Below are 21,830 nucleotides of genomic sequence, written 5' to 3'. Positions count from 1 at the left end.
GACACACTGAAATCAAAACTAATAAAATCAAGGCCACTTCATCTCATTAAATAAGTTGCAGTCGATTGTGAAAACAATTGCTGCAACGGCTGCAGCTGCAATCGTATAATGTTTATTTATTTGACACTTATTGACTGTGCTGTCAAGAAACATTATTTTTATACTTCTATACGTTAGGTTTCAAAAATGGATGTCTTTTATTAAGATGAGATTAAGATATGGTAGTTACTCATATTTTAAATGAATGCGTTATAGTATTTCGGATGTCAGTAAGGATTAACTTACGATAAAAAAAAAAAAATTGAACGTTTTGCAGACGTAGAGTCGCCTCTTTGTAGCGCTGCTAGCTATAATAAAAAAAAACAGTATGTTTTTCTTCGACATTTAAAAACATACTTAAAGCCGCGAATATTTTTGGTTTGCAGTTTAAAATGCAACGTTAACGCAATACTGCATTCAGATGCACCAATATTTATAAAAATCTATTATGTCTAGACTATTTTGCAAAAGGTCATAGAACTAGATTGATTTTAATAACACTGTCAAACTGCAGCGAAAGTTGATTAACTGGTATTGAAAAAACGAATGAAATATTGCAATGAAATTTTAATTTTATTTATTTTACCGCCCGTTGCATGATCATAGACGTACATCAGTTAAGTTTTTTTACTAGATATCATTGATTAGTGTACTGGTTGTTTTTGTGTTATTAGGATGGACACGTGTAATTAAACCATACATATTCGATTATCTTTTCCTGGGATTACATTGCATACTTATAAGCTTAATTGCACTGTAGTTTTATTACAATATCATCATCAGCAATAAATCAAAGACCTTACGAAACAATATTTTGCGAGAATTAAAAAAATAAGGAATGAAAATAAGATTTGCGCTTGTGTGTAAATACACAAGACCTGGCATCGAATACAAAAAATACAACGAAAGTGTTATTGCTTGTAAAAATAGCACATAATAATGTGTTACGTTATTTATCTCCTTAAAATATATTTAAACTCGGCTCTTAGTGCGTCTTGTATGCATTAAGTCAATACAATGCACTGTGTGCCCAGTCCGAACAAACGCGATTTGCAAATATTCCACTTCGCAATACCGTTGTGATTCACCTAGCGTTTTAAAATAATTAGCTATATGATAATCAAGGCTGTTTTATTTATATACTTTAATATTACCTGTACTCTAGGCTAAATTTGGAATCGGCATGGCTGTAGACAGATAAAAACTTGATTGTCTTATTATCTATACTAATATTATAAAACTGAAGAGTTTGTTTGTTTGAACGCGCTAATCTTAGGAACTTCTGGTCCGATTTGAAAAAATATTTCAGTGCTAGATAGTCCATTTATCGAGTAAGGCTATGTAGGCTATATATCATCACGCTAGGACCAATAGGAGCAGAGTAACCATAAAAAATGTAACAAAAACGGGGAGAATCTTGACCCATTCTTTCTTACGTGACGCAAGCGAAGTTCAGCGCGGGTCAGCTAGTTAATCCTAAAAGTCTACAGTGTATAAATACTTTTTATACCGATTTTGGGGCTATTTACGTTACAGAACAAATTCAGCCTTGTACCCACCAGCGCAAATGCGTTAATTAAAACCTCAGTAAATTGCATCTGCCTATTTAATTATGTATTCAACTATTTCAAATAGGCTGTTTAATTTCATTCCTGCCATTATATTTCACGGTTTAATCTGTTGGAATGTGCGCGAATTTTATTTATTGCGTTCGGAAATTCGTGTTCTAAAAGTGGAACAGGTGCCGAAAATGATATTTATTTCCGAACGTGCAACATGTCGTCCTTATTGATGGTTTTTTTTAATTCTATTGTATTAATAGATTTGGTGTGGATTTTTGTGGTATATCCATGAATTATTTATTAGTTTATTTATATTTAATAACATTCAAATGTTGGTAACTAAAGTCAATTAATTCACGACGATTCTTTTTTTACTCACTATCCAACATTGTGTAGAATAAAACGCTTTAATAAAAATTTTGATACCTTACGTTAATAAAATGCTGAATAAATTTTCATTTTCATTAATAACAATTTGTCACAGCATAAACAACAATGCATGGAAAATTTCTAGACATATTGGAAGGACCTTTTCGCAATCGTATACCTAATGGTCTAACTTAAAATGATGATTGATGCAGGCAACCTTGGCAATAACTAACTAACTAAAGAAAACTATTTATCATTTAAAATATAAATTTTCCACTCGTCTGTGTATTTCATAGACACCATAGAGTATAATTACATTTGGAAAGCGCGAGGGAAATTTAGAAAGTTACATTCCCGTTCCCGACATCATTACTGCTAACTAGTTGTCAAAAAGAAAACAAGATTTACAGGCAATAAAATACCAAAAACAAATTAAAATATCATTATTTCTTTACTTTTATCCTGCACTTGCATTCACACTACAGTTTCAAAGTCTATGTGATAGAGGAGTTATATTAGATTCAACTTACTAACTAAAACTAATTGTATGTTTTGACTAGCTACAAAAAACTATAATATAATAATAGGTAGGCTACCTATCTAGTAGATAATATAATGTATTAAACAGAAAAAGCATTCCATTACAAAAGTAATACGTACCAAAAATGCTTCGTACATTTTGATTACACTAAGTACTTACGTCGAGTATTGTAATTCTTTAATACAGATTACATATAAATAAATAAATAAATAAATAAATATTAAAATAAAATACGATATAATTTCAAGATAATGTAAAAACTCAAGGTTATTTAAAATAATACATAATTTAGCGAAGAGAAAGTCACTTCCGAAGGACATGTTGGCCATGATTGGACCGGATATACCAATGTCCTGACGTCAAATTACACTAATTAGTATTCAACGGGAAAATGTTTGTCAAACGTTTGTCATGCAGGCAAATATTTGACGTAATATGTTTCTTGTAAAGAAGTTAAACCCTTGACCGATTTTGCAACGGTTTATCCGTATGTGAACGTTAAATTAAACTGTAAATTGACTGATGTTAGATGATTTCGTCACCGAAATATAAGTACAATGGATGGTATTGGATAGGGTTGCCATCTTTAAAATTTGGAAAACCGGATAAGACGCGTAAAAACCCCGGACGCTCCCCGGATGCCCTCTAAACTAGGACAAATCCGGGGAAACCCGGACGGATGGCAACCCAAGTATGTGATGATATGGTCACAGGACTGAAAAAAAATCATATTGAGGTAAGGCCTATTCTGTATAAGTGGATAGAAGTGTAGTAAGTAGCTATTAACACAAACACCCGCCAAAAACAATAGGTACATAAAATTATGCAAAAAAAAATCTGGTGGGTCTGGATGTGTAGTCTCGGTACCTGATAAAAATTATCGTGAAAATATATTTTAGTTTCGATTTAGGTACTCATTTTCGGATTATCTGCAAAAGCTCATTGCACGGAATATCTTTTTATCGGCTTAGCCGATAAAAAGATATTCCGTGCAATGCAACTCATACAAATAAAAGTAAAATAAATGTTTTTAAGCCAAGTACCAAAAAGTCTGGTCATTAGTCCATATTTACGTTTTCTAAAAGCCGGATAGAATCCTTGATAAGTACATTAGTTTGCGCAAGCTCATTGAGATGGCATTCGAGTAGCGGTTCCCTGACCTTGGCCAATGTTTCGCAACGTGTGGACACACTGGCGAATCGTCATATGTTTATTTATACTTATAACTAGCTGACCTGCACGGCTCTACTCGTGTTTTAACTTTCATCCCCAATTTCGAACCTTGGGCATAGATTTTCGGAAAGAAAAGTGGGATATCGTCACCATTGTGGTGTTTGAATCTCATAATCGAAGTTGAATGTCTAAATTATCTTCCTATCTGTAGTAATTCTGTAAATTAGCAACTTTACCATCGGAGGATAGACATGATGCTATGTGTAACCCCAGATCTTAATCAACTATAACTGTAACATTATTAAAATTGGTTTTAAAGCTTTTCCGTAAAGTTGCTAGAGACAAACAGACAAACTTACGCTTTTATTTTTTGTAGGCGTAGTTAGATTTACATCTACTGGTAAATAAACAGTGACAGTTGTGACAGATGTTTGTGGTACACATTACAAACGGCCAGTAATTTGCATGTTTTATCATTTTTGATTAAATAAGTTGTAAATATTAACAACTCGTTCATTTACGGTCGTTTTCAATGTCCTATCAGCCCACTGTTTACTTACTAATCTCTTGTCTAACATTGTGTTGTTACTACGTTTTCTTTAAGCATACTTAGAAAGTTATAGCATACTTAGAAAAATGATCTATCATTAACTACTTTATATAGAGATTGAAATCACGAATGGGTTCGTATGTATATATAGTATGCTATTCTGTCTGACTGTAGAACATTAAACTAGCCTTTCAAACCGCTCTACACAGATCTGCAACAGATAGATTCGAATAAAATATGGTACCTACTTACTTTACTTAGCAGTTTACCACGGTAGTTGTCGTTGTCAACAGCGCTTATCATTAGGAAGATCATAGACATGTTAAATGTTTTGTTTTGTCGTTATTTTCCACAAGTCCTTGACCACGAATACATAAAAGGGTATACGATGTACGTAATATTTTTGTAAATATTTATTTTTTCCTATAGTTTTACGTCTAAATGACTAAAGAGAATAAAAATGTTTTTAACAGAAACTAATTAGGAGGTGAGTAAACGGTATAACCTTTCTAACCTAGTTAATTATTTTTTCAACCTTAGGCAGGTAGAAACAATAGGTAACATCATCATAATAAACACAGACATAAAATATTTAAAATATTTTTTTTTTAAGTAATCATACTTAAAACATTTCTTGAAAGCACGCTAACTGCAAAGTCCTCAACCCGCACTTCGCTAACGTGGTCGACTTAAGGAATAGCCCCTCGCTCGTTTGGGAGGAGACCCTTGCCCAGCGGAGGTGTAAGTGGTTAAAAAACTTAACAAATAATAAACTTTATAATTATTTTTTATATTTTTTCACAATTGAATCAATGTAATGCCTTTAATGAAAGACTGTTCTGCCCATCCCTAATACGTAAGCTGTTTGCAATTTTTTTTGGCAAATCCGTAAACTTAAACAATTTTCTTAGTAAAGTCACATTGTTTGTTATTTTTCCTACGATCAAAGTATTCATAGCTGATGACTTTACATATTTTTTACAGACACTTTCGACGTAAGACAGTGTACCTACTCATGTGTAGTTATGTACGTAAATAAATAATTTAGCTGCGGTTGAAATAGTCACGTGTATGGGTTTACCCGCCCTAAAAGTAAACAGTTTGCAGTTTTTACTTGCAGTTATAAATTATGATGTTATTCGTCTATTTTTACGAATGAATCTACTGCCATGTAATAACTTCTTATAATATCAACTAATGATTGTAGCTACAGACGAAAGGAAGAATCTTTGTGTGTCCCAAATAGACTGAAATAAAAACGATCCAATCAAAACATAAATGTGAAATATTGGATTGGGAAAAAAGTCTTTTCGCATTATAGTATGTATGAACTTGTAATAAAATCTTTTCTCTACACAAAAAAGCTCGATATTTGGGTACCTCACGAGCTCACTGAAAGAAACCTAATGTACCGTGGTACTCATTTGTGATTCTTGAGGCCAAAGAGATTGTATTACAAGTTCATACATACTATAAAACGAAAAGACTTTTTTCCCGACCTAATATGAGCCAAACCGATCGACCGACCGACTTGACCGATCTTAAGCAATGAATATCAATATCAGTTACGTTTTCTGAAAAAAAGTTGAATCGTTGGTGTAGCCTAAGATTTCGTTTGCACGTATTGTTTGTGTAGCTTAAGGCTTCGTCTATCTTCAGGGAGAGGCTGTTTGATGCTTATCACCACACGACAAGCATTTCATAACAGACAAATTATTTCTAGAGCACTTCGAGTACGTAGATTAGTCAGAATAATTTATTTAATCATTAGGCATGCCGTAGAATATGTTATTCTTCTTCACCATAAACAAAACCAGACGGAAGCAAACCAGTAATCCCTCAATGTCTGAGCTCTATGGTTCATTTCCTTATCGCACTAATTATGTAGTCTAATCAAGTTGACGAAATACGCTACATCTATACTAATATTATAAAGCTGAAGAGTTTGTTTGTTTGTTTGAACGCGCTAATCTCAGGAACTACTGGTCCGATTTGAAATATTATTTCAGTGTTAGATAGCCCATTTATCGAGGAAGGTTATAGGCTATATATCATCACGCTACTACCAATAGGAGCAGAGAACCAGTGAAAAATGTTACAAAAACGGGAAAAATTATGATTATATCATGTGACGCAAGTGAAGTTACGCGGGTCAGCTAGTAAATAATATTACTAAGCCTTTGTAATCCATTCAAAATACGATGTACAATCATATAAATTAAATGTTACGCTTATTACAATATTATTGCTTAAAAATGGGGGTGGACCGGTTGTGAACCTTGAATAAATGTGAGTGCGTTAAATGCGATTCAGTAAAAAAAAAACATTCACGCATTAAATTAAATTAATGAAAAAAATAGCAGGGCTTTTAAATGTGTGTCCAGAGGCCAGAAGTACAAAAAAAAAACCTATGATAATGATTAAAAAGAAATATAATACAGTGTTTATCACTCAAAGTAGAGGCAGAACTGAAACACCCATTTCTTTCCTGTTTTTTCCCTGTTTCAATGGCATTTATACCCGCGATTTCCCTGCTCATGTCAGCTATGACAGCGACTGATGGTAAGCTGTATCGTATAGGCAGAGAAAGTATAATCATCAACACGTTATAATAATCCATTACGATGCGAGCAGTAAACTCGTGTATAGATGGACGTGTCAAGTTTCCAATACTGACAGTACGACGTCATGAGCGCACGCGATAAATATTTGTATTAGAATTAGTTTTGTTTAATGCAACAGTTATTATTTATGTTCTATTAAGTAAAGAGGTTTCCTAAGTTAGTCGTGGAATAAACGAATGTGAAATGAAAATAAATAGTGCATTTGAGGAAAACTTTGGCCGTATATCAAAATCTTAGATACTCGGCGATTTTTGTCTTCAAGCGATACCATTAAACATTATAATTCAATTTCTAAGATTTCCTTTAACCATGTGAGTCTTTTTCATTACCGAGTAATGTAGTTAGTAAAATAGTCTAGCTAAAACCTAGACTAAATTGTAAATCATATTCAAAGTAATTCTCCGTGTGTTAAGAACTAGAATTACACGATTATTGTGTAAACGACTTGTATGAATGTAGATTGAAATCATACGAGACTAAAAATAACTAGCATTAATTAAAGAAGTAATTAACTTATCAAAACTAATCTTTATTATTTACAGAAGGCTGAAATAAAGTGCTCAATAGCTCTGCTCTCTCTCAATAGCACACAATCGAGGGTGCGGCCTCTTAGGTGCGAGTTTGATTCCCCCGGCGCCTCAATGCGTCGCAACTGGACTGGTCACTGGCGACTAGCGCAAGGTCAGCGCATCCTCCCTTAGCGAACCCAAGGAGCCGCACCCTCGATTGTGTGCAACTATCAAACCATCGTCTAGGTAAGAGGTCACCTAGAGTGTTGCCGTTGGGTTGTTATGTCCGACTCATCGGCATGTGGAAGAATATTTTGTGCTTCGGGCACCATTTGTGATGAGGGCCCTTGTTATGAGGACACATGTTGCGGTTTAGAAGGTATGCCCGCCCTTCTATCGGAATTTGCACATAGTCCTGCACTCCACCCTGGGTGCTGGTGTATGCATAATGCGCATAAGAACCACACCTATGGTCGTGAGCCGGGGCGATCACATAACGATTCCGATACGTGTGTTACAGTAGGGAATTACATACAAATAATACTGATGAGCTCGAGTTGATACGGTGACGACCCGTTTCCGAGTTGATACGTGTGCTTACGACCTTAAATCAACTTCAGAGTGGTCGTTTGCTTTAGATAGTTAATTCTAGCAAAATCAATCATTATTTTATGTTTCACAGCACTTTCAGAAATTAATTAATGTTTGAATATTATGAATCTTCAAACCTGTATAACTCGGTTCAAAGCGATCCTACCGGTTTCGTGCCATACTAACTATTGCTTCAAATGGCTAGCTCTATCGATACATGCCACTTTTTTTTGTTGGCCGGCACTTTGAAAAAAGGCCCAAAAATGTATGGAGCGTGGATGATCTCCTTTGGTACGGAGATATTTTGATATCCGGGAAAGGACATAGGCTACTTTTTACCCCGGGAAAATGACGCATTTCCCGGGAAAATTCAGGTGGCGAACGAAGTCGCGAATATTCAATATTATAATGACACTGAATTAACAAAATTCCGTTGTCATGGCAACTGTTTTAATGGCGGATATGCCTTAGCGCGATTTCGTTATAATAAGAGACATAAATAATTTTGAGAATATTTTTCGTGATAAAAAAGCATATTTTATATCATCACGCTACGACCAATAGGAGCAGAGTAACAGTAAAAAGCGTTGCAAAAACGTGGAAAATTCTGACCCATTCTCTCTTATGTGACGCAAGCGAAGTTGCGCGGGTCAGCTAGTCCTTGTATATCGAAACAGCAGTTTTTTTTGTGATTTACCTCTTATTAACATAATACAGCTCGGTTCAATGAACTTTGTGTCGTCAAAGAGCAATAAATAAGTTCACCATTGACAAAAAATAAATTACATTGACATGCGATAATTTTTGAAAGCCTTAAATTAATAGATAAGACAGAAATATTTAAAAACTAACTGACCCGCGCAACTTCGCTTGCGTCACATAAGAGAGCGATTTTGTAACACTTTTTTACTGTTACTCTCTCTCCTATTGGTCGTAGCGTGATGATATAAAATATGCTTTTTTTTCACGAAAAATATTCTTAAAATTATTTATATCTCTTAATATAACGAAGTCGCACTAAGGCATATCAGCCATTAAAACAGTTGCCATGACAACGGAATTTTGTTAATTTAATGTCATTATAATATTAATTATTCGCGACTTCGTTCACCACCTGAATTTTCCCGGGAAATGCGTCATTTTCCCGGGGTAAAAAGTAGCCTATGTCCTTTCTCGGGTATCAAAATATCTCCATACCAAATTTCATGCAAATTGGTTCAGTAGTTTAGGCGTGATTGAGTAGCAGACAGACAGACAGACAGACAGACAGAGTTACTTTCGCATTTATAATATTAGTATGGATTTATGTTTATTCAATAATTTAACAATATAATATAATAATATAATATGCATTTAAAAACGTAGTAAAATGATTTATTTGCTTATACCAAATATTTATCAGTTCGTAAGGTCGCATGAAGTAAAAATTTTTCTGGTGAATAAATTGCTCGGCACTTTCTCGTTTGACGGTTACTTGTAAATATACGCCAACACACCACTAAGTGCTATCTACACAAAATTAAATGTCGTTTAAAGAGAAATTAAAAAGCCATTATTATACATTTTCATCAAGATAATGATGGAAACAATAGACTTACAGGAGCACGTTTCGTTAAATAATGGTTTACGTAAGTGTAGAGCTACTAAACACCTATATTTTCACAATTTTTAACCAGATATACCTACCTATAAAAAAAATAGATTGTAGAGTTGATATAAATAAACGTGTTCTATCCAGTTCTTAGTTAAAATATTCTAGTCTTTATGACGTTTAATCATGATTAATAGTACCTAACTACATAATATATGTTATGAAAAAACAGACTCAAAAAGACACAACTCAACTCTGGCTAGAAAGAAAGCAAAAAATAAGTGACTCTTTAGTCCTTAACCAAAACGAGTTTCTTGTGGTGACGGTAATCGCCTTTTTATTGTATTTATTTTATGAAATAAGTTCTTTAAAATTATGATGCTCGTAAAGATGACGAAAGTTATTCTTTTGATTCAATTTTCGTTGTGCTTGTAACAATTGGCATTGACGGCGAAAATTTTGAAATATCTGAACTAAACATTATCTATTCAAGACAAAGTTCAAATCAACATATTCATACATCATGCCAGAATTTTAAAAAATAAACGGATACTTAGGTATACGTAGGATATATAAATAACTCGCCTGCCAGACGTGTAACAAAAACTATTTGAATGCATGTTTCATTGATTTTCACACGATTAAAGTATTGCAAATAATAGCTTGAAATAATTTAGGAAAACCTAACTAACTCCTCAAGCTATTATTTTTCTAACTTCTAAAATATAAACAAACGCTTTACGTAAACTACTATTTGACAAATGTCTTACATAATTTTGCCGCCATTACTGTATTTTTTTTTAATTCACGCAAACGCAGATCGCTTTTTAATGCCTACAAGAAAATCGGGTATCGTTAGACGATTTATGCAATGCAGTCCATTACCGAAGTAAGCGCGTTGAGAGTTTATGCAATACAACGTAATATCGATAATAATGGATTTTGTCATACAATCTTACAAGCTACTGTTTAATAACATGAATCTTTAGAGTACGATTTTATCTATAATGGCGGGTAATTGAGCATCTTCATGCTTACTTAGTTACGACAATTATTTTCACCTTTACCTAGAGCTTGAAATGTTTGCCACTGTAGTGCTGATTTGACTCTTCGGGCTTGCTTGAGTAAGATTTGTTACGGTACCTACTAGTACCTCTAGTGTAGAGGAATCTGGAAGGATTGTGTGGTTGTCTGCGCTTAGCATTAACTATACTTTTGAATGTTTGAAAAAAATGATAAATTGAGCTAGAAAAAGAAATTTAGTAGAGACTGCCCTATGTGCATAAATGGTAAATTAATGGAGTGATAATACTCATTACAAGAGCTAGCGATAGAGATGGAAATTTATTGATTACGTTATTTTGAACAGGCACGTGTTTTGGCTGCCTCCGTGGCGTAGTGGTTTAGGTCGCCACGCCGATACCACTGCTTCTTACGGTGGTCGTGGGTTCGATTCCCACACGGAGCAATTATTTGTGCGATCCACAAGTGATTGTTTCGGGTCTGGTTGTACATGTTTGTAAAAGTCCCCGCGACACAAGAGCAATTCTTAGTGCGGGAGCTGTCTTTTTTAAAACAAAATAAACAAACAAAACATGTCGTAGGCCCATCTAACATAGCAAAGAAGTAAAACATGAGCCTTATTCGAAATGCGTTTCGTAAATCATTAGGATAATCGATAAAATAATATCATAGCGTTAGGATTAAAATAGCCGAGTATGCACCTACCAGGATAATTTCAGGACATTCAACCTCTTTATTTTGCTTTGCAACAATCCAATACTATATTATACATGGTAATAAAATAAACACAAACAGTCATATTTTGTCGACATAATGGCGACGTAAGCGGCGTAACAGTTAATAGCACAGATCGTAAAACAGCACTCAGTCTTACATAGTGCCTTTACTTAAGTTACGGCACATAATGGACGACCTCGGACACATCCATGCAGTTTTTAATGCTAAGTTTCTTTTGAATACTTCTTGTTTACTATATTTGTGATTTGTTTACTAACAAGATCAGCAGGCATTTAACACAAAAAACTAAGGCGTAAAAATTCGGCAAAAGGTAGGTGCTGACTCCTTACAAATTTCTTGTAATTCTTTCAGGAAAACAGGGGCTCTGCCTTTGAACTGACATGCTCTTTTGTAGTATCTTAATTACCTATCAGATTTGTAAATTTCTTGATTTTTTTTTGTTTTTAATGGTAATTAAAGTGTTGTAAAACTCGTGTACTTGTAAAAAAGAAGAACCAAAATTCGATAAAAAATGAAAGTAAAAAGGCTATTTCAATATACCTACCTAGATTAAAAATAAAATTCTAATTGATTTTGATATTTAATTTTATGTCACTCTCTTTCTCGTTGATTGATTTCCTTTCACTCTGTATTATTTTCTCAAATTTATTTTCTCACGCCACAGAGTATTCACCGGCCAGAGGCGCCATTGTTAACCGATATTGTGCGATCATTACGTGAATGAACCGTAAAAAATCGAGCAACATGACAGAAACCGTGTTACGTTGAAATGGAAAGTTAAAGATTGTACCTTTCGTTATTTATTGCATGTAGAATTATTTACACATTATGTGTTTGAATAAGACGACTTGATAAAGTACTTCCTCGTTATTTCTTTACAAATGTGCAGTCGAAAAAACCGACATAGAATTACGTTACCTTCAATTCATTAAATCTTCAGTCGTTAGCCTTTTATTTTTGTGATTGTGAGAAGCAATGATGATGATCTCATGACCTCTTTTGTACTATGTTCCGGGTATTGACATAATCGACTTAACAATTTGACGAACAAATATCAGGATTAAAATTACACCACTTTATCAAGTTGTGAAAGAATAAATGTTAAATCAGAAAAACTTTTTCTAAATGGTGATTGCTTACTATCAAATACGTCTGTCTCAAGTATCAAGAAATGATATCTAATGCATCAAACGTCACAGTGTCCTAAAAAGGATCTCAAACCTTGATTTAATCCGAGGAGGTCAACACTCGACATAGGCTACCGGTTATAATCAAAGTCACTGCATTTATTAAGTACACTGTGGTAATCAACGGGTTAACAGATTATAAAATAAATACTAGTTTTGTTTATAGGCTGCATGTAAAACTAAATAAATGAACGGCGGGCAAAGGTCGGGCGCAAAGGCCCTGAAAGTCAAAAAGAAACAAGACACATAACGTGTAGTTTACACGTACACGTAAAGAAAATAAAAGAAATTGGTAGGTACATAATATTATTATTGTTGTTTTCAGAATGTTCCGTGAATGGACCAGATCTTTTATTTAATTAGTAATCATTAGTTTCGTTTACCAGCAGATTTTTAGCTGGCTCGGAATCATGAAAGACTTATGATTAGCTACAATTGACAAACCTAATAAAATGATTATTAGAAGACTTTTAAGTTCTACATTACCGGTCGCACTTAATGGAGAATGTATTACAGTAGGCTGTTGTGAACAAACGATAATTAAATCGCAGAATTTAAAAATTACAGCCAAGTTCCGAAATAAACCACCCGAACAACATTGATTGCGCGCGAACCAAATGATTGTGAACCGTAAGTTAGTTGCATAATAACTATTATTTCCGTTACGATGCCTAGTTGAATAAATTAACAACGTTGAGTAACAACCGAATAACTGAATTAACCGCTATAAACTGTTTGAACTTCATGTATTTGTACTAGATTACAAAAAACTGTTTTTTTACCGTCTGGATAATTTATAGGTAATTTTGTTTGAAAATTTTGTTCACAGCTAATAATATTGATTATGATGTGCTGAGTGTTCTAGGATAGCATGCGTATTATACTGTACTGTCTGATAATAGCAGCAAATAGTAAGAAAATGGCGCCTGGAGACACGCATCAAAGTTGCTCACAGTTCTGCTACGGTTTAGAGATACGACATAGATCCTAAGTAAGACCTTTTTGTATGTAACACCCTATATTTAGGCACTCAAGCAACGCCCTACTTTTTACACCATCCAAGCGGCGCAAAAATCGAATAAGACAGAGGAGTAGGTACAGTTAACTAAGATGTATAATAATATAATAGCGTCTACTTTTTTTACAATCCTTTCTTTTTATTTTTCTCTTTCCCCGTAGTGTCTTGCTGTTTTCTGCTATATTTGACAGGCAAAGTTAAAATGTTGCGCGCATACTAGTTATAATGTGTGTAAGCGCGGTAAAACACCACACAATAAGTTTTAGCTAAGTCGAGAATGTCCACCATATTCTTTAACCACCATTTTACATAATATGCATGTAGATTATTTTATTATGTGTTCGTGAGGCTATGTGGTCAGTTCTAGGTTTATTGACACTTATGAGATCGACGTATGCAATATGCAATCTTGGCCGTATTATCTATGGCTGTCTATGCACGCCGTAATACTCCCATTCGGCCTGAGCCAATACCTGAGGCTAACGATTTCAAAAAATAATTAGGTTTATTACATCTATGCATAATATTTTCATAATATTGTATTTATTATATTCATATGTATTCGAATGTTATGTTACGTATAAATTAATAAAATTGTTCTTTTACGAGACATATAAGATCTTTAATAAAAAGTATATGTAGCTATATATAATTTCCTTCCTCATACTTATTGTTCATTGTGAGAAAATAAGGACTAAAATAGAAATACATTATAATGAAACTGATATTTATAATAATATATCATAGGTAATTATTAAGCGTAAATATCAACATAGGCCAAGGCTTCAGACAAGATATCCTTTATAGGTATAATTATAAAACTACGAGGCTCTATACCGACTGTTATCATAGAATAGAGCGATGGTTTTAGCAGATATTGACCAGTTTAACTTAAACTTTTGCGCAGTGGTTAACGTGATCGCTTTGCTGCAATAACTGTCACTTCGCTTGTGGTGAATTTGGATCCTATCAGGACAAATATGTGTGTGATGAGCACGAGTATTTGTTTTAAGCCTAGTTGTAGCCGAGTTGGTAACCATAGTACAAGCTGTGCTTAGTTTGGAATCAGATGATCGTGAGAGAGTTGTTAAATGATAAGTAATTATTAATTCAATTTATTTTCCTAAGCATCTTTAAAAGGGCCAATATCACTGCCGAAATTGTTTTACGCTGGCTAACTTTCTTGATCGGTTACCAACCTACGATCATATTTAACCCACCTTTAAAAGGTCCATTTAACACCACACTTTCTACATAAGAGCGGTAAGTATATGAGTTTACGACGCACTTACCCGTCGTCGGTACGTTGACAGACGTCGAGCGGCTAAGTGCGTAATACAAACATTTTGTAACGACTTGCAACAGAGATCCTACTGTTTCATAGACGTGTAGCAAGTTGGGAGAATGTAACTACTGCTACTTACATTCTAAATGGTTAACTTTATATTATTTATTTTTGTCAAATTCTTGAGTAAGTATCAGATTGATATAAGTAGTGGTTGCCGAAATAAGTCTGCGGAGAGTTGAAGACAAAATAATGTCCATTTTTAGATTATTATGGTGCCTCTCAGTAGCCGTTGTGTCAACGACTGCCTTTCGGAACTCCACACGCCAGATACCTGGGTTATAAAACTACCTATACCATGTAAGACTAGTCGATTAAACGTTAACTTTTAAGTGGAGTATACAAATTGATAAACCAAAACGAATAAAGTAATTCACGAGTATTTTTTTCCTTCGTGTCGATAAATAATACAAATTAATACGACCTTCTGATGTTTTAAGCACATGCACAGATTAAATGCATGTTAGCAATATAATCAAAGAGCTTCGATACTATTAAATTATAAAGGTTGCAAACTTGTGAAGTTAAGAAAATAGCATCTTTTTATCAGTTCGTATTTTTATTAGACCGTTAATTCTCAAAAATGGCAAAAGCGTTTAAAATAAAAATTATTCATTAATTCACCGGATTAGAAAAGATTACACTAATTTCTATTAACATTACAGATAAAGATCCAGATTTTCGTAAGAGATAAATAAGTTAATGATGTTCCTGAGGAAATAAACCAACATTTTTATTCATGAACTACAATTTTTGGACCAAAAAGTTCGGAAACCATGAAGGTTTCTTTTTAAAGTAAGTATAGAGTAGAATTATAGACCTTCATGGACCAAACTTTTTGATCGCAATGCTATGGTATTGTGTGCAATGTCGAACTCATTAAGCCTAATGTGCCATACATAATTTTGATACATATTTCACACTTATTTGGCAATTTCAGAGCTCTACGTTATGAGCATAATTTAGATAAGGCGTTGCGAAAATTTTACACTTCAGTTGCGATTTAGTCAACAGCAAAAATAATGTCGATTTAGAAACTTGTATAAATAATTATTTTAACTTTTGTAACAACAAGCCCTTATTGAAGGACGGAAATTTCCTCAACGAAGTTTCGTTAATGTGGTTCTAAAAATAAACTTATTTATTCGAGAAACTTGTTTGTTTATGATAACGATGGATGCAACTGCGAAGGGAGATTGTGCAATCTAGTTTTAAGAGTAATCAGCGATTGTTAGACATATAATTAAAACCTAATAATCTCAATCAAATTACATTTTGATTAATGATGAATTTACAACAAATTACATACCGAGAACATTCATAACAGTTCTGCCTGCAACTTCGTCCGCTTGAAAAGATTTGCCGGGGTAAAAAGTAATAGCTATCAGAGTACCAAATTTATAAAAAAATCTGCCTCGTAGATTTTTCGTACACATACATCCATCCATACTTACAATCTTTCGTGTTTATAGTATTAAGTAGGATGCTAAAGTCTGTCGGCTACGGTTTTATCTGAGAACCGATTATAATAAACTTTAGCGTGGAGAAAGTTGGAGATCTGTATCAACGACAGAAAAGTCATTTTTCGAAAATGAGCCCCTAGACAGGGTCAGCACTGATATTAAAAAAGGCCAACAGTTCTGGGGACACTCAGCTAAACGATTTATTTAATTAATTAATTTTATGTAATAAATCTTGAGCATTATTATTTTATAGTCTACACTTCCATCATGACAGCACCAGTGTCGTTATTGACTAATTGCAGATTGCAGCAAGATCATTAAATTTTATGAGGGAATATTAAATATGCATCGAATGCATTAAATTGCATTCTAATAATACATTCACAGGTCGCAATATTTCATTGAAACTAATATCTAGGTCGATCGGTAGTATTGCACAACTGACTCTGAAAACTAGAACATGCGACATGTCTGTGTGCTCTTTAAAAAGTTAATTTAAAAAATATAATCGTGATTTTTTTAAAAGTCGTATAGTATCAGACTGACAACTTTTTTTTTAAACACTATTGTCATAACTCATAAACCAATTGTACCACTTATAATATTCGTGTATCGATTAGTAGTAGATTAGTTTAACAAAATTTTATTAATCATGCGTTTGCTATCACGCTATCTGTCAAGAAGTTAATCCGTATCTCATAAATCGACTTTGGGCTAGTTTTGACATTATAAGCTTACTATTTTCGAGGAATAACTTGAACGCAGATGTATTTGTCGAACATTGTTGTTGAAAAAATGCGATTTACTTTTTTTTATTTTTCTTATCACGACTATATTATTGGAACACATGAAATGAAACTGTTTCTCCGTTAGAGTTACCATGTAAAAATAAGTCCAAAGACTGTTACAAAGTTACATTGATTGTCGTAATATCGCATATAGACGTAATTACGTACAGAATACAATTTGAACAGGTACAAATAATTATAGACCTAGTCCTGTAACACTACAAATTAATGTAATTAATACGACTACCTCATCTGGGTTCATTTGACCTACAGATTAAATCCGTCATAATGTGCGACTGAACATGAACAGCTCTAAGAAAATTCTACCTATTCAAGAAAAAAACAAACAAGAAGTAACTAATGATCTAATGCTGTGGGTTGTTAATAAAATAAGACTGCAAAAAATACATGATAGTTTTATTTTTAACCGACTTAAAAAAAGGAGGAGGTTCTCAATTCGACTGTACCTATGTATGTTTTTTTATTTCGAATGTAGGTACCCTTAGCATACAATTATAGGTAGGTACCTAGACTACGTTTTAAAGCTTTTAAGTAGAGGAGAGACCGTCAAGATACAATGGTACAGTAGTATTCCGGGATTTTAAGTAATAGATACCTACTAAGAAACTATTCCTATTTACTTTACAAGTGTATTCAAGTGATAATATACACATCCTAAAGACGGACTAAAAACATTAGTAAGTGTTATCTAAACGTGTTTATGAGTTTTTTATAGTAAAACAAAAAGTGCCTAATTGATTTAACAAAAGCTCTTTGCGTCAACGCGGAAAAGTAAACATAATCACCATTATTTTTCATACAATATGGTATTAAAATGTCATGCTCAAACAAAGATTATTTTAATCTGCATGTTATGTCCGTTTATCAGGAATATTATCGAGCTCATTACGTAGGTACGATTAATGCTGATAGGACTGTTTTGATTGATTTTATTTAAGTTTTACGTAATTTTACAAGTGTTATTGTAACCTTATAAATTGCGAACCCCACGAAAATGTATTTTACTTTGTACGGCAAATTTTTTATCCACTTTATTCAAATTGGTGCAAGCTGACCTTCGGTCCCAAAATAGGGACAATAAAGTATTATAAATAGAACGATCTAAAGTGTTTCTATACTTAGTAGCAAAATACTAATCTATTATGTGCTACTTAAGAATTGGAACCCGCGACTGTACGATTGTAACTATTGTCAGTCCGATAAGTCTAACACTGGCTGGTATGTTCTCGTTAGTTTCAAACTTGCGAAAACAAAGCCTAATTACACAAATAAAACTGTTCTTATTTATTTTTGTTTGCAATAAAAAACCTTGAGTGTGCGTGCATTGTTGGACGCGAGGATGTGAATTGTCATTGTTTATTTACATCACAACGCACACGTTTACAAGAAAACTAATAAATGCATTTTTAGTTCCTCAAACTTGAAATGCCTGAGCACCTTATACCAGTTACAGGAATGTAAAAACTTAAGTAGGTAAGGTAACTACTCAACTATGACTAGAAGAGTTGCCTATTTGCTGATTATAAAGAATATTTCATTAAATTCGGTCACTAAAACGCTGACGATGTAGAATTGACCAGCACAAAGGTTACTGACCTACATTGTAATACGATTAAATATGAAATTCATCAAACCACTTACATCTAGGAAACAAAACAAATATCAAATTCCGCTGTAAGTACTGTCACTGTAAATAAATTGATTTACTTACTTTCATTAGCGCGAATAGCTGGTCATCATCAATCCCCACGACTTTGTCGGAAGCAGGTGCCATTTTCACAAAAAAATCGAATTAAATATCGATAGAAATAGAGAGTTGCGGACTCTCGGGACTACGAACCGGGTACGCGTGTAATGGACGCGAGCGCGCGCGGCCGAATGACTGTACGAACGAATTAAAATTGAAAGGTTTGGGTTTCTGAACGTCGTCGTTGTTAGTCAACGCAAAAACGAACAGTGCTCTACCACACGCTAAACACGAAATGCTTGATACTAATTAAGTAGTAATAATTACAATTAGACAATCAATTAAGATAATATAATCCATTACTTTGTCATGGGTGTTTACTTGTCGAATAAGTTCTACGGACAACTACGCGAGTGCACCTCGCGTAGTCATTCGACATGTGAAAACTCTTTCTAAGATTCTTTGGACTATTTTTATTTTTTTTTAAATTTGTCGAAAGGCTCGTAGGGCAACGGTAAATCTTTTTACATAACAATATTGTACACGGAAACATATAGTAAAATATTATAAATGAATTTATTGAATTAATTAGACATGGTTGCAATCAACTTTTTACTGTTTTGACCTCTTGTACTTATGTTAAATTTATTATAGAATAGAAAATAGTTCAATCTAATATCCTATGTCAATAAATTCAACTAATCAGATATTTTAATTATTATGTATATTTTAACCTTGCTCCCTCAGTCAGATAGGCCATAAAATATTTTATTTCTTTATTATTCAAATATGCCTAATTTTAAAAGTAAGTGGTGCAACTTGTTTAGCAATATTTTTTCTAAAAATAACTTAATATAATAATACATTTTGTTTGACACGTTATGGGCCATTAGATTAATTATAGTCAATATACCACACCATAGCTACCTAAAGTTGTTATCCAATAAGCATCATATTGTATAGGTGAAGGTACCATGTTGAACCAGAATTCTGCTAAGGAGCATAGAAATAAATAAAATTTTGCATTGAAAAATTCATAATTATTTTATTTCATTTATCTTATACAAAAATCTTAATTCCAACTCCAGATATTTTTTGAAATAAGAAATTTGAGAGTGTAAAATCTTATTTCATAACAGTGAAAACCACTCCTCCTCTGTCTATGGCCTCATCATCATGAACTTCTTTATCACTCCCTTCGGGGTCTGACTCATCATCACTATCTAAATCTCTGTACTTATTAAAATTACTCTTGTCTGCGGGCAACTCTGCCATCTTGATTCCTGTTCGCTCCAACAATTTCTGAGCAGCATGCTGCGCCTCTATCTCCTTCAAATGTAAATTATATTCTTTTTGCAACTTCAAAGACTCTTCAATAGACAATACCTTGGCAGGACCATGGACAATAGGAGGTGGAGTAGCAGCTGTCACCTCCCAATGCTTATGTTTCTTTCTCTGTATTTCTTTATTAGGATTATGTACATCTGTAATAGTGGTCTTGTAAGGTTTGAATTGATCTACCTGTTTGGGTTTGGCTTTAATCTCAGTTTTTTCTACTATGTACTTAACATGAGGAAGTTCACCTATTTTTAATAAGTCTTCAGAAGTTATTAGTGGTTTTTCCGGTTGTAATACTTTTACTCGTTTTTCCTTAGCAGTACTTTGACTAAGTATATGTAACACATCTTCAGGTTCACTGTCGTCGTCAGAATCAAGGAATGCATCTCTCTTCTTTTCTATTTTGCCCGTCCATTCTACCTGCTGTACTGTATTCTTATCCACACCGCCCAGTTTCAGTTCATTGAACATCCGACAAGCTTCATCTTCATTTTGCTTAGCATTCAACTCACTCACAATTTTGTCATGGAAAGCTTGGATTTTAGCACCTTTATCGGCTAGTTTAGATATGAATGACTTATTATTAAGAAGTTTTAGTTGTCTATCACGTAACTCACAAAGTTCTGGAATACTTTTCGAAGATAAATCAGTAATTTTTCCATCAATTTCACTTTTTGGCGGGGGCGGCAGCTCTCCCGGAATTTTCCGTATAATTTTCTTCATAATTTAAGAACATGTAAATCGAATTATCATAGTGGTTTGTTTTGTAATCCAGCTTCGGCGACAATATTAAAATAAATAACGCTAAATTATCGTAACTTATTCTTATTGACGCAGTTTGAAGGTTATGTTATTATTTTCCCACCGAGTTTACTCATCAAATGACACATGACACATTTTGAATGTCATGCAGTATGTGTCATTTTCATATTCTACAGATAACACAAAAATTAGGAGTAGACTAAAGGCGCTTCTAAACGGGCCATATTTTCCTGCAATATGTGGCTGCAACATACTTGCCGGACATATTGCGAGCAACTCCAGCCATACTACGCAATATTGCAGCAATATTGCAGCAATGTCTCAGACACATAGCCACACATTTTTGATATTGCAGCGAATGGCCGATATTGTTTTGATAGGTTGCCGGACGATCGCTGAGCTACCGATTTTACGGCAATGTTGCCCGGCCAGTTTTATTGTTGTTTCAGTCGCTCACTTTTGTTATGATATAGTGCATCCTTTTCTACGCGATGTATATTTATTATCATCATATCGGTATCATTTGATGTGTTCCATTACACTCATACTATTTTCAACTAATCAGATAAATATGCTTATATTTTTTTGAATGACTAAATTGATTAAAAATTAAATTTAATTAATTGAAAAGTTGGAAAATAGTTTTTTATCCAGCATTAATTCTTGACATTAATTGTCTAATGTTTCACGCCTATTTAAGTAAGGTCGAATCCACTGTCTCTGCTATTTCCTTTTTGATTTTTCTTGTAAAACAATATAGGCTGCTGCGACGAGTGTGATTTCGTCAGCCATTATTGCCGGTTTGTGTGGCCCGTTTAGGAGTCTGCATCATGCTCCATACTATTGACAGACATATTGCAACACATGGCTCGGCCATAGATTGCTCGGCCATCGTTGCAATAAAATATTTT

The 21,830-nt window shown here is 33.7% G+C and overlaps 2 protein-coding genes across 2 annotated transcripts in view; both read right to left on the bottom strand.

The window, feature by feature from the left end:
• LOC142972569 (SEC14-like protein 2) overlaps positions 1-19,041 on the bottom strand; it is a 43,368-nt gene extending 24,327 nt beyond the window's left edge. The window contains exon 1 of the mRNA XM_076113793.1: positions 18,844-19,041. Coding sequence (XP_075969908.1) covers positions 18,844-18,906 — 63 coding nt within the window. The 5' untranslated portion in view covers positions 18,907-19,041. The remainder of the gene's footprint in view (positions 1-18,843) is intronic.
• An 803-nt stretch (positions 19,042-19,844) lies between these two features.
• Positions 19,845-21,058, bottom strand: Polr2M (RNA polymerase II subunit M). Its single transcript, XM_076113792.1, has one exon. It carries the CDS (start codon positions 20,878-20,880, stop codon positions 19,945-19,947), a length of 936 nt encoding a protein of 311 aa, XP_075969907.1. The 5' UTR covers positions 20,881-21,058; the 3' UTR covers positions 19,845-19,944.
• Positions 21,059-21,830: the final 772 nt, after the last annotated feature.

The sequence above is a fragment of the Anticarsia gemmatalis genome, chromosome 4, assembly GCF_050436995.1.
Source record: "Anticarsia gemmatalis isolate Benzon Research Colony breed Stoneville strain chromosome 4, ilAntGemm2 primary, whole genome shotgun sequence".
Classification (NCBI taxonomy): domain Eukaryota; kingdom Metazoa; phylum Arthropoda; class Insecta; order Lepidoptera; family Erebidae; genus Anticarsia; species Anticarsia gemmatalis.
Note: the sequence above shows the minus strand (reverse complement) of the source record. Positions and strands in the feature narration are given on the sequence as shown.